This window comes from Peromyscus eremicus, chromosome 12 (assembly GCF_949786415.1).
Source record: "Peromyscus eremicus chromosome 12, PerEre_H2_v1, whole genome shotgun sequence".
Classification (NCBI taxonomy): domain Eukaryota; kingdom Metazoa; phylum Chordata; class Mammalia; order Rodentia; family Cricetidae; genus Peromyscus; species Peromyscus eremicus.
The window spans coordinates 58,312,353-58,325,924 of NC_081428.1; the positions used below are offsets into that span (position 1 = coordinate 58,312,353).

General features: G+C 42.2%; 1 protein-coding gene across 1 annotated transcript in view; it reads right to left on the minus strand.

Moving 5' to 3' along the window:
* Parp9 (poly(ADP-ribose) polymerase family member 9) overlaps positions 1 to 13,572 on the minus strand; it is a 39,785-nt gene that overhangs the window by 21,902 nt on the left and 4,311 nt on the right. Inside the window, exons 4-5 of the mRNA XM_059277566.1 lie at positions 10,220 to 11,073; positions 5,983 to 6,195 (exon numbers count right to left, since the gene is read on the minus strand). Of these exons, the coding sequence (XP_059133549.1) occupies positions 5,983 to 6,195; positions 10,220 to 11,073 (1,067 nt within the window). The remainder of the gene's footprint in view (positions 1 to 5,982; positions 6,196 to 10,219; positions 11,074 to 13,572) is intronic.

Below are 13,572 nucleotides of genomic sequence, written 5' to 3' on the forward strand. Positions count from 1 at the left end.
TGAATTTCTTGTTAACAGAACATAGGAAAAACTCCGATGTATTCACATCAAACTTAAATATTTCCTTAACTCCATAAAACCAGGGTGCATTAATATCAATAGGGTTCTGCAAACATAATTCAATCTCATAGCTCCTCCTTTTCTTTATAATTTTTTAAAGAAAACCTCAAACCTAGTTAGAAGAAACTCATACAATTCCTACAAACCCATATTGAAAAGCAGTCTTCTCAATCTAATCATTAACACTTTGAAAACTTAGCAAAACATCCAAAAGCAGTTTCTTAATAAAACTCTTTATACTTTAAAAGTAGTCTCTTAATATACCCCATTTGCATTTTTTACTAACAATAACATGACATTAATCCACTCAACTTTTGAAATTAGACTAAGGAATATTAACTCTCCCCCTTTTCTTTATAATTTAAGCAAAATCTCAAGCCTAGTTAGAAAACCCAAACTTCTGTTTAAACAGTTCCATTTGTAACACAAACCAGTTCCATAAGTAATTCCATTTTACATAAACAGTTCCACAAAACAATTCATGAATCACCAGTTAATAAAGCATATATGCATACACAAAACTGCATCTTGATTCTAGGTAGAAATAAATTTCTTCATTTAAACAGTTCCATTTTTAACCCAATTCCAGCAAACAGTTCTAGGTCATTACTATGAATAAACTCAAAATTGTCCCATTGCAATGAAATCTCTACTGTTCATTTCATTTCTTAAGTCCCAAAATTCACATGATAAATTCTGGTACGAGCCTTCCAAATATGAAGAAATCCATAACCAAAATCTTTGTAGTTTTATCTCATTTTAAGTTCAAAAAATTCAAACAAGAAATAAATTCTAGTATCAGGCTTTCACTTCCAAATATGAAGAGATGGTTTTCAACCAAAACTTTTTGCCGTTAACAATTTTAGTACAAACAAGCGTGTCTGCAACTTTTGTTCTCACAGACAGACCTTTTTAGGTACAGTAGTATTCTAAACCGCACCGTTTTTGATGTTAGCTCAGGTTTTTCTGTGTTGCGTTGATTTTCCATGAATCTCAGCTGCGGATGCCTTGTGCTAGTTCTGGCGTCCGCCATTCTTAGCTTCTTAGCGGCTTCTGGAGCTTTTGAAAAACCGCTCAGACTGCCTGCTTTGCAGTCTGCTAGGACACTAACTTCTGTATGTCTCAGGTTCTTTCACCATATACATTAAGAATAGACTCACACTTAACATTTACACTTTACAAACTCACATACAACCTTTTGCCTTGCAAAGCATTTAGACTCACATTCAACATCTACATTTTACAAACTCACATATAACGTATTAACATCTACTTATTTATACTCCTTAAGGAAACTATAGAACTACTTTAGCAAATATATTTCTTATTACTTATATATTTCTTATATTCATTCCATCTTATTCTTATTTAAACTTACATTTACAGCTAACATTTTTACTTCTTACAACCTTATCACTACATGTCTTAAGACTACCTTAGATACTTCTTGCAAGCTTATATTCTTAAAGGATCTATAGATCTATTTTACAAACTTATATAGGGCTACCATTAGCATATATTTAACTTAGCAAACACCTAAAGATTTTTTAACACAGATCTAACAAGAGAATTTTTATAAACTTACATATCTTATTTTCATCTTTTTCTATTTCTTACTCTTAATTATTATCACTATCTCTATTAGAAAGATTCTTAACTAGACAGGAAGTACATACATCATTGCTAACGTTTAGAGTTTATAGTCAGCTTTGTTATAAAACACTGGGATTTAGTGAGTGTTGTTATAGAATTGTGATAGTTGTTGCTAGGGGACTGTAACCTTCCCAGGATGATGCCACACTCCAAAGTTGCCAGTTCTCTCAGCCGTTCCGGACCCAGCAGAGATGCACTGTCAGCGGTAGACGGTGTTTAACTAGAGGCTGTCCCTTAACCCAAATTGATAATAGTTCCCCTAAGTGCTTCAATTCAGACAAATGTTTCTATTACAGCAGTACTCTTGGTTTGTTCTACCGAAAAACTTCCCTTCACGCTGACGGTGAAATTACCGTATTTAGCTGCTGTAAGCTCTTTGCCAAATATTGCACAGTTATAGGTGATATAAAGTATTTTTCCAAAGGAGCTAGTAAAGCCAAAAGCGGCACAGCCGCGAACTCTATTTCCTCACTGTTTGCATTAACCAGTGACAAAACCTCAGAAACACTAATTGAGCCACTTTCATTCTGGTTCCATTGTAGGAACATCATTGGAGCTGACCTTTCTTAGTTCCAAGCTCCTTACGAAACGCTCCGGTAATCACCGAGCTTCATTCTCCTCTTGTGAAAAAACACAAACATGTCCTCGACCCCATATTAACACAGGATCGGGACCCTTCCACAATCCCGAGCAGGGATCTTTCCATTTCGCATTACCCTCAGCTAAAGGACCAAGAAGATTGGAGTGAACTCTAATATGGCCCACAAAGCATGGCAGCTTTCTTTTGTAGATAGCATAAGTTTCCTTCATATCTAAGACAACGTTCAGTGTATAAACTGCTCTCTCTTGCTTTAAGGATTTTAAAGTGGCTTGTTTGATCTTATAGGTAGCTTTCTGTCATCCAACTACCGTTAAAACTTTGCACAGCTATTAGGGTAAATAAGTCATTTTACCAACCCCCAAACCGCGAAGTGCCTAGTTCCATATCCTTTCAATGTTTCATTGGAACTGACATTTAAAACTCTTAGATGATTTTCCTCCTTATTCTTTTAAAAGCTGTATTTTAAAGTTTACCATGAACATATTTTCGAGCTGACAAAAGTGTTTCAGGGCAATGTCGCCATCTTTAGCAGAAAAACTACCTTTCCCAGAATGCATTTCCCTTATATCAGTCCATAATAGTATCAGTCCTTTATATCATTTCCCTTATATCAGTCATTTCCCATAGTTCTTTTTGGGTCTGAGAGTCAACTTTTAAGTTCTTTTTTACCAGACTTGCTTACAAATTCTTGCCCGGGAGGTTTGAACAAAGTTTTTTGCTTTTGCAACGGGAGATTTGAACAGGCATTTTACATTTTCAATTATGGGACATTGGGAGGTTTCTGGTCTCTCCTCCGCTGGCTTTAACAGGTGTCTCTCCTTTAATTGACACTGGCCCCCAAATCAGAACTGCACCTGCCTCGTTAGCGCGCATTGAGGTGGGCAATTTCTGATAGCAACTTTTCTCGGGGCTTGTGTTTGTCTTAGCCAGTCAGTGAAAAACATTCACAACAGAGTTTTTTCATAGCTCTTTCAGAGAGATTTTCTTCTCCCACCGATCTATCTCATTTTGCTTGTTCCTTCCTTCCCCAGATGCAGAGCTTCAAGTATCTGCGGCTCTGTACCTCTGCTAGCTGCCCTTGGAAGTAGGGGCTTTTTTTTCTCCCCCCGAATCTGCCTCAAGTTCTAGCAGCTTTTTCAGGTCATATTTTTCTGGGGAGGATTATGTCCCTTTTCTGTTTCTTCAGAGTCTTTCTCCCAGACAGTTCCCAGTTTGGTCTCAGTTTATCCCCTCTACCCCAGAAACAGTTTCCGACACTACAGTGGTGGCTTTCCCTGCTACTGAAGGTAGGGGCTTTTTGTCCGTTTGTTTTCTGGGTCTGTGTGGTTTGCGTACAGACTGAAAATCTAACAAGGGAGGTTTTTGCCATTTCTAAACTCCCATTAGGACAGGTGTTTTGCCTTATCAGACCTTCACCTGGCCCAGTCCCCCAGTGGGTTGCATTTGCTTGTCTGGGTGCTCAAGGACAGAGCTTATTCCAGAGGCAATCACCCCTCAGGGCTACACTCCCTCATCTCATGGGAGTCAGTTGAAACAAAGCTTTTCTCAAAGAGGTGCTTTCTCTGACAGAAAAGAAAGCTTTACTCCTGGATAGTTCTGTTCTGCCCTGGCTGGGCTCTTTCCCCAGACAGCATTCTGACTCAGCAGCACAACTGCTTCAGACACAGTTCAGCTTTACTGTTTTCCCAGAAAGGTCCTTATTCTGATAGGAAAGCTTTTCTCAGATTTCTTTTTGCAGCTGTGGACCTATCAACCCGGGACTTGTAGGAACGCAGACAACTGTGCTGTTCCCACTGGCTTTAGCTTTGGTTGTTCATTAGCAATCTTCCCCTAGGTCCTGCACCTTCCTGCCTCAGCTCTGTGCTCCAGGAAGTTTACAACTGCAGGAACCCTAGTATCCCCGAAATGCACCCCAACTCAGAGACGCTGGCCAGTCGCCTCTGGGTTTTTGGTCAGAAGAGAGGATACAATGCTAACAGTTTGCATTGCTTCAGGGGATCTTTGCATTAGGACGATTAGGAGCACCTTTTCATTCTGAAACGCTCAAACAAAACCCTTGATGCCTCAGCTCGGGTGTAACTGAAAAGCTTGGCTTTTTTTCTTTTCTCAGGTAAAGTTTCCTGCTCTTTTTGGGCTCTCTGTAGCTCTTTACCCACTCTCTCCCAAGTGTTTCCCTCAGGGTACTCTGACCCTCTGCTTTTTACTAGCTTGAAGAGACAGAGCTTAGAAGAGGTTTTTAGGAACTTGTCCCTGCCTCCTGCATTGCAGGGAGGATTTTTAAAGCTTGAAAGAGAACTTAGAGGTTTTGCTGTCTTAAGAGGTTTGTTGTTTTCCCTTTGAGCTAATCACAGGTGGTCCCTATACTAATATCTCCAGGTGATTTTAATTTTTGTCCTGAGAGAAAGTTAAAGGCTTTAGTTTTTAAGTTTGAGAGCTTTTGAGAAAGATGAAGGCTTTTTAGAGTTTTTTCCCCCAAATTTTCCAAGAAAAGCTTTAAGAGAAAGGTTTTTTTCTCCCCAAGAGAAAGAGCAGCTTTTCCCAAAACTTCCCAACTTTAAACTTTTTGGCTTTTTACATCCCCATTTTTGCCTCAGGGAGAAATCACTTTCTCCTGCCGCTTGGACTTAGCATTTCAGCTGTCCCCAGGTCAAAAGCTTCCATAGGAAACTTTTTCTTCCCCAAAAGCTCAGAGAAGAGCTTTTTTACTACCCAAAAAGCCCAAAGAAAGATTTTTTTCCCAGTTTGCATTTATATCCCCCAAAGTTAGAAAATTGAAGAGTTTTTCTGTCTAGTTGCCTTACTTATTTTTTCCTACACAATCTTACACTTCTAAGTTTTTCCTACACTATTACTACGCTATATCTTATACTTATTTTTCACAGAAATTGAGAAAGGGATAGAAGATAGAAAATTTTGACAGAAGAGAATTTCGCTGCAGCATCGGACATCCTTCCAGTCCGCTTTCCTTTTCTCTCGAGGATAAAACCCCTGCCTCTCAATATATATAAATATATATTTTCCATAACACCGGCATGCCTCATCCACTGGCAGGGCTGAACTCAGCACTTTCACCAAAAACTCTAATAAAACTATTATTTTCCTTTATCTTTAGTCCCTATTACTTTGTCTTTAGTCCCTGTTCATTTGTCTTTAGTCCCTTCTTTTTTAGTCCCCCCTTTTTTTCTTTAGTCCCTTTTTTCTTTTTTCTTTAGTCCCTGTTCATGGCACCATTCTGTGGGGCGTTTACCCAACCACCCCCACAGTTCCCCAGAGTTTTCTTGAGTGCGAGTAGCAGGAAATATTAGAAGGATTTATTGCGGAGATAAACAGATAGAAAATAAAGGATAGCCTCGAGAGGGCCTGGAACCTATTCCAACGGGCCCCGACTGTCTCTGCCCCAGGGTTTTTATAGAGACACCAAGGGGTGGAGCAAAAGACCTCCTCCCCCAGCACAGGCAAGTGCAGACCATCTCAGACACCTGCACTCAGGCCCGTGGTCTAATCATCCTCTATGTGGACCTGCTGGGTAAAGCCACGAGGAACCCGAGAACGGGCTCCCACAGTCACCACCCAGCAACAATAGTTTATAAACATAATAAAACAATGGAAACTTAACAAACTGCTTAGACCGTGCAAGTATACAAACATAAATAGATTTTTGAAGTTACCTGGTTTTTTTTATCAGTTGTCCATAGCACATGAAACACGTACTGACAGTCCAAGTTAAATCCTTCTGTGACCAGTACCGTCTCATAACCTTCAGACAGTGGGATCTTGTCAAGTTTGTTTTCCATTCCAAATCCTGCTCGTTTAAGAATCGACTGTGACACAGGTCCAGTTTTAAGATTGTATCTAGATCCAGAATTAACAATTACATCTGTCTGAAAAGGAAAGAAAACACAGGACTCCTTAAATCCTTCCTTCTCAAATGACTAATTTGTACTCCCCTAGGGATTTTAAAAATTATTTTTGAATATCCCAAATCCACAAAAAAATGATTTTGCAATAGACTGAGATTTCTAGAGACAGTTCATTTCATTGCTATGAAGCTGTTTGTCCTATTTTGAAATTATATACATATACGGACGACATTGTCATTACGTTCACCTTTTGCTGAATTATGTTTAATTTATTTCAAGCTTCTGATCATTCCTTCTGGCTTCTTCTGTTTAAGGACTTTATTTTCAAACTGGAGAAATGGCTCAGTGGTTAAGAGCACTTGTGGCTCTTGCAGAGGACCTGAGTTCAATTTCCAACATGGCAGCTTGCAACTGTCAGTCACCCCAGTCCTAGCGGATCCGAAGCCCTCCTCTCATCTCCGAAGTCCCCAAGCATGTATTTGGTGCCAGACACACAGGCAAAACTCTCATACCCATAAAATACTAAAGTAAAATTTTTTAAAAAATTATTTTCAATTATGTGTATTATGTCTCTGTGTGGGTTTGTACACCCGCATGAGTGTAGTGCCTGCAAAATCCAGAACAGGATGTCAGATCCCCTGGAGCTGGAGTTATAGAGAGCTGTGAGCTGCCTGATTTGGGGGGTCAGGACAGAATCAGGTTCTCTACTAGAACATCATAATCTTTACGGCTGAGCCTTCTCCCAGACTCCTTTGCTGGCCAGTTGTTTCTTCTCTTTTGTTTTTGGGACAGAGTCTCACCATGCTGGCCTGTAACTCACTGTGTAGACCAGGTTAACCTCAAGTTCACAGAGATCCCGTTGTCTCTACTTCTTCAGTGCTGGGTTTAAAGGCAGGCACCACACCTCGTTTTGTTTTTGAGACAGTGTCTCCTGTAGCCTGACTGACCTGAGACTTTCCAAATAGCTGAAGATGACCTTAAATTCCCGATCTTCTTGCCTCTACCTCCCCAGTGTTGGGATTCCAGGTTTATGGGTTCTAGGGATTGAACTCAAGGCTTCAAGCTGCTAGGCATGCTGGAGTGTTGGGATTCCAGGCATGTGCCAAAGTGCTCGGTTTAACAGGGACATTACTGGTTTTACCCTGAAAGAGCAATCTGAATTTGCCATTGGGGGGCACTGGCACCCTTCAGAAAATCTAAGGTTCCTATCACTGCTGACAACAAGTGAATACAATAAAATGTGGTCAAAGGATGTTATTCAATGATGCTTCTACTCTGATTTTAAACTGTGACACTAATGACTTCTCAGATATTTCATTTCGTAGTCTCCTTAGTCTTCACTCTGATTGACTTGTAAGTAATAAGTCACTGACAACAGGTTAATATACCTTGACTGTGGCCACAGGACATATCACTGACCCAAAAAAGTAAAAACAAAGATGTAACTATAAACTTCACTGAGTCTACCCAAACTCCTTATCTGCTGCCCATGGATTCCTCTCTGTCTCTCTGACCACATCACTGGAGCCTCCCTGGAAGCCTTCCCTTCCTGCCAGTTCACACCTGCTACAGCCCTGGAAGCTTTGCCTTCCTGCCAGTTCACACCTGCTACAGCCCTGGAAGCCTTCCCTCCTGCCAGTTCACACCTGCTACAGCCCTGGAAGCCTTCCCTTCCTGACAGTTCACACCTGCTACAACCCTGGAAGCCTTCCTTTCCTGCCAGTTCACACCTGCTACAGCCCTGGGAGCCTTCCCTTCCTGCCAGTTCACACCTGCTACAGCCCAAGATGGGCTTGTTTTTCCCAGTGTGGGGATCGAACCGACACTGCACAAGCGTTCCCCAACCGAGCACCCGGCCTGCGGTTGCTTTTCCAGGCATCAGTTAGGGTTTTACTCCCTGTCCTGCCACCACCACTTTCCGCTATTTCTGTGTGCATATATGTTTCTCTAATCACAAATTTACATCCTTCGGGGATTTTTGTTTGGTTCCCCACCCACCCCCAGATTTTTGAAGCAGGGTCTCAAGTAGCTAAAGCTGGCTTCTTCAAACTCAAGGAGATGAGAATGACCTTGAGTCCCTGATCACTGGGTTCCACCTCCCAACTACTGTGATTACAAGGGTGGGCTGCCCTGCCCAGCCATAGTCCGAAGTACTACTTGGTTTACTATTATTGCTCCAGAAATGTTGAATGGTTTGTCTCCCCAATGAGATTTCCAAATAAAGGATTTTTTTTTTTAACGATTAAAAATAGGATTGAACTACAGGAATGACTCAGTCAGTAAAGCGTTTGCCGGAAACTATGTAAAGAAGCCAGGTGTGGTGACAAGCACTCATAATCCCAGCAAGTCAGAGAAGGCCAAGACAAGAAGTTCCCTGTGGCTAGCTGGTCAGTTTTCACAGTCAACCTGACAAGTTCTAGACCAAGGAGAAACTCTGCCTCAAAAAAAGAAGGGCAGACAATTCTTTAGGAAGACATTCAAGGCTGACCTCTGGCCTCTACACACCTGTGCACAGGTATGCAACTCCACCCCCAAACACACACAGACACACACAAACCCACACCTATCAGCACACAAACTAAATTCGTTCATTCATGTTAGTGCTCAGCTGGGGCATGGTAGCTTTTAATCCCAGCACTCGGAGACAGAGGCTGGTGGATCTCTGAGAGTTCAAGACCAGCCTGGTCTACACAACGAGTTCTAGGACAGTCAAGGCTCTATAGAAAAATAAAATAAAAATTTAGTGCTTGAGGCTGAGGCAAGAGGACCACAAGTCCTTGGTGACCTGGCCAAAACCAAAACCCTGTTTCAAAAACAACAAAGAAATAAGAGGGGAGACAGACAAATGGACAAGACGACGGAAACGCGGGGCCGCTGGGGCCGAGAGTGCAGGGGCGGGAGGAACGGAAGTGAATGTGTGAGCCGGGGGTCGCGGGCGGGGTCACGGGTCACGGGGTCAGCACGGGGGGGGGGGGGGTTAGCGCTTGCATGCAATGTGACTCAGCGCTCGACCTGGCTTCCATGCTTCCTGATGCTCGCACTCGCTGGCACAGTCATACTCAGCGCCAGCACCCCTCTCCCAATGCTCGCGTTCTGCATAGGATGCTCACACTCCCCTTGCACGCTCGCACCCGACCCAATGCTCGCACTCCCCACTCGATGCTCACAGGAGACATCACAACGGTCCCCCCCCCCATTTTTTTTTAATTTTAATAAATTTCAAATAAAAAAAAAAGAAAGAAAGAAAAAGAAGGCTGGAGAGATGGGTCAGAGGTTAAGAACACTGGCTCTTCTTCCAGAGGTCCTGAGTTCAATTCCCAGCACCCACATGGTGGCTCACTACCATCTATAATGAGATCTGGCTCCCTCTTCTGGCCTGCGGGGATACATGAAAACAGAACATTGTGTACATAATAAAAATAAAATAAAATAAATCTTAAAAAAAAAAAAAGAAAAAAGAAAAAGAAATAAGAGGGTGCTTAAGTTTTTTAGGATCAAAGAGTATTCTAACTTCTTATGGTTCCTAAGAATCATAGCCTAATAATTTTAACTCCCATATTAACCATGTGCCACACACTACTGTGAGTGTTTCTTGGATGCTGATTCCAGCTTGCAAATGTCAAGTGCTGTTAGGTGTTTTACAGAGGAAGGGCTGAAGGCTGAAAGAAAGAAAGTAGTTAAGAACTAACGCAGGTAGTCTCCAATCCAGATGGCCTAACCCCGAAGCCACATTCTTAACCTCCAAAAGATACATTCTATGGTCTTCCATTTTAAACATCTTCATAATTAACAATTAATCCGGGCTGGAGAAATGGCTCAGCAGTTAGGAAGACTGGCTACTCTTCCAGAGGTCCTGAATTCAATTCCCAGCACCCATGGTGGCTCACAACTATCTACAGTGGCATCTGATGCCCTCTTCTGGTATGCAGGCATACATGCAGACAGAGCACTCATACATAAAACAATAAAATAAAATAATTAAATAAAATTAATTAATTCCAGGATTCCCCTCTATCAGTGCCAGAGAGTAACAACAAAGACTTACTGTTTGCAGTTCAATGCAGCCTTGGACAATATGGAGAGTCAGGCCCTGGCCAATTTGAAGCGTCGCATTGGAAGAAAGGGTAGTTCCTGGACTCCCCCAGGGACTCAACTCCTTCCCAAGGATGCTTTCTGCTCTGTCTTTAAAGGACGCAACAGTGAGCTCCTCATTGCTCACCAGATGAATCTCTTTCAAATTACTGACTGGTTGCTTCACTTGGAAATAAAAATGGATTGTTTCTAAAATTATGTGTGTACACAAATCCAGAGGAAACTGGAAAATTCCAGAGCTCAGGGCTGGAATTGCTACCGTCTTAATCTGTGTATTTTGCATACAGACATAGTGTAAGACGTTCTGAATGGCAAGTCTCAGCAATTCAATAGCTGTCTGGCTGCCCACTGCTGTCCACCGAGGACCGACAGCATGGATAATGCATTTGCAAGGAAGCCGCCCTGCCTTCGTGACAGCTATTCCACCAGTTGGAACTTTACCATAGGTGGAAATGAACCTTCTGCTCTCTTCCTCGATTTCCAAGCCACCAGCTTTCACCAGGCTTCCGGCCAGGCCACCTCCATGCCGAAGTTCTTCATTGGCTGCATTCACCACAGCATCAACAACATGTCTGGTGAGGTCATCCTTCCAGACAGATAACTCTATCCCAGGGGTCAGCCTCCTTCTGAAGACCTGCTGAGCAGGAGTGCTGTTTCCTGCTGGAGTTGGACAGCTCAGGGTAGAGATACACCCAAACTTATTCTGGAGGACTTCACACAGCTGACTCTCGTTGCTTTTTAAAATTTCGAAGACGTTGTGTTTGATGGGAATTTGCCATGTGCTGCATTCTGTGAGAGAGTCGTTAGCGGGAAAAGGAGAGGAGACACAAGAGAGAAAGGAAGAGTGATTCCCTTCAAGAAGGACGTGACTCCTTTCCACGCTGCAAGACTGACTTTCTTACTTCTAAAGAGAGATGACCTGCCACCCGCTCCATACTGACCCTGCTTCTCACACACACATGGAACCAGGCCAAGGATATCTAAGAGTCTTCAATGCCAAGTCACCTGAAAAGGGCTTGTGTGTGGCAGGCACTTAGCACTCTCTACGTGAGGAAACCTTGCACCGGGGCAAGAATGTCTTGAATGTATGTAAAAATTGTGAGTTTGGGAAGACTCGTGACAAGTACACACTTATTAAAATGACTTAATTGTGAATCAAAAGTACAGGGTTGCTGAATTCACAACTTCTTTACTTTTTTTAGTGTCTCAGTTTACTTAGAAGAAAATCCTGAGGTAAGACTTTAGAGTGTAAGTAGTTTCAGACATGATTCTAGAAAACACTCGGGGTTCTAGGTAAGGAGAGAAGTAAGAAACTAAGACAGGAAAACAAAAACAAAAAAGAATAAATGTGTGTGTTGGTTAGCAAATAAAGCTTAACTCTATTAGAGGGTGGAGTAGATCACGTAACTCAGAGTTACAGCCCTAGAGTGGTCATTACAGGAACCAGGTATCCAGCTTCCATGAGTCACTGCTGAGGGGAGATGGGCAACACAGGACCAGCCAATGGGTAGAAGGCCAGCAACCTCTGCCTCACGGCATGTACTCCGTCCTCAAAGTCGAAATCAACATAGAGTTACAGCCCAGTAACCAAAAAAAACTAGTTACTATTTGGTGTATGTCTTTCTTTAATCCCCGCACTGGGGAGGCAGAGGCAGGCAGATCTCTGAGTACAAGGTCAGCCTGGTCTACACAGTGAGTTCCAGGTCAGTCAGAGCTATATAGTGAGATCCTGTCTTTAAAGGGCTGGAGAGATGGCTCAGCGGTTAAGAGCACTGGCTGCTCTTCCAGAGGTCTTGAGTTCAATTCCCAGCAACCACATGGTGGCTCACAACCATCTGTAATGAGATCTGGCACATAGGCAGAACACTGTATACATAATACACAATAAATAAATCTTTTTTGGGGGGGGTTTAAGACAGAGTTTCTCCATGTAGTTTTGGTGCCTGTCCTGACTCTCACTCTGTAGACCAAGCTGGCCTCAAACTCACAGAGATCCACCTGCCTCTGCCTCCCGAGTGCTGGGATTAAAGGTATGAATCACCACTGCCTGGCTATAATTAAATCTTTAAAAAAATAAAAATTACTTACTGTGTATTTCACACTAAAAGATGTTGTCCATATCCTCCTTAATTTGTGGAAAATGTAGTTAGCTCCAAGCCTGTAGCTATTAGCCACTAAAGTCCACCTCAGCACTAGTCACAGTTCTCAGGACAAGCCCCTGAGCATCAAAGACACAGCATAGCCACTGTTGTCTGTAGGGCATCTCTAACACACACCTAAGTCTGCCCGAAACTTCAGTTTGGTGAGGGTGTCATTACAGTTTTGTTGGTGGTGGTGATAATACAAGGTCTTGCTCTGTAGTCCTTGAATTATTATCCTCCTGCCTCCATCTCCTAAACCCTGGGATTACCACCACGCCCGTCTAGCACCGATCTTCATACAATCAGGTGGATTTCTCTCTTTCTTTCATATAAACCTTTTACATTCCTCACTCCATCTCAAAATCCAGTTTCTGGATAACCGAACCTGTGGAGTGATAGTGTTTGTCTGAAAATCCCCCTTGCCTTCAGAACCTGAACGTCTGTCAGACCTTGCAACCAAGTTAATAACATACTTAGAAACCACTTAAAATTCTGTACTCAATCTGTTTCCCCGCTATATATCCAGCCTTCTGAACTTGCCTTTAAGAAAATAATGTAACCAACCTTACTATGCAATAGTATACAATACTTCTTATGCAATCCCCTTTTACAACCTAAACTAAATGCATGCTTTAATCTTAAACTCTGATTCTTCCATGACCCTGACCTAGAAATATGTGTGTGCCTGTGTGTGCTGTGGTAATCATTTGCTGAAAGCAGCCGATAGGTTGAAAGCAATCTTAAACAAAGTAAATAACTCATAACTGTTGGAAGCAACATGTGGATATAGATTGAGAACAGTTGTTTGTGGGTCAGTAAAGTGACTTCTGCCCTTCTAAAATTCTTTTAAAAAATAATTCCTAATTCCTTTACCGTACTGTGTTTTCTGTGCTGTTCAATAATCACGAAGCCCTTTGTTAGGGACAGACCACAAGGACAGACAGACATCAGATGCACACAAGAGACAGACTACAGACAACAAACTTCAGAAAGATGAAGAACGTGAGGGGAAGTGGGGATTTCAATACTGGGCTTGCTCTTAGTCTAAACTATCCCAAGAGGAAGTATCTATTCTTCAGTGAGTTACCAGCAGAGCCTCTGTGTCTGAGCAAGGAAAACTAACGTCAGTGAAACCGGGCTCATTTCAGAGACATTAAAAATGCAG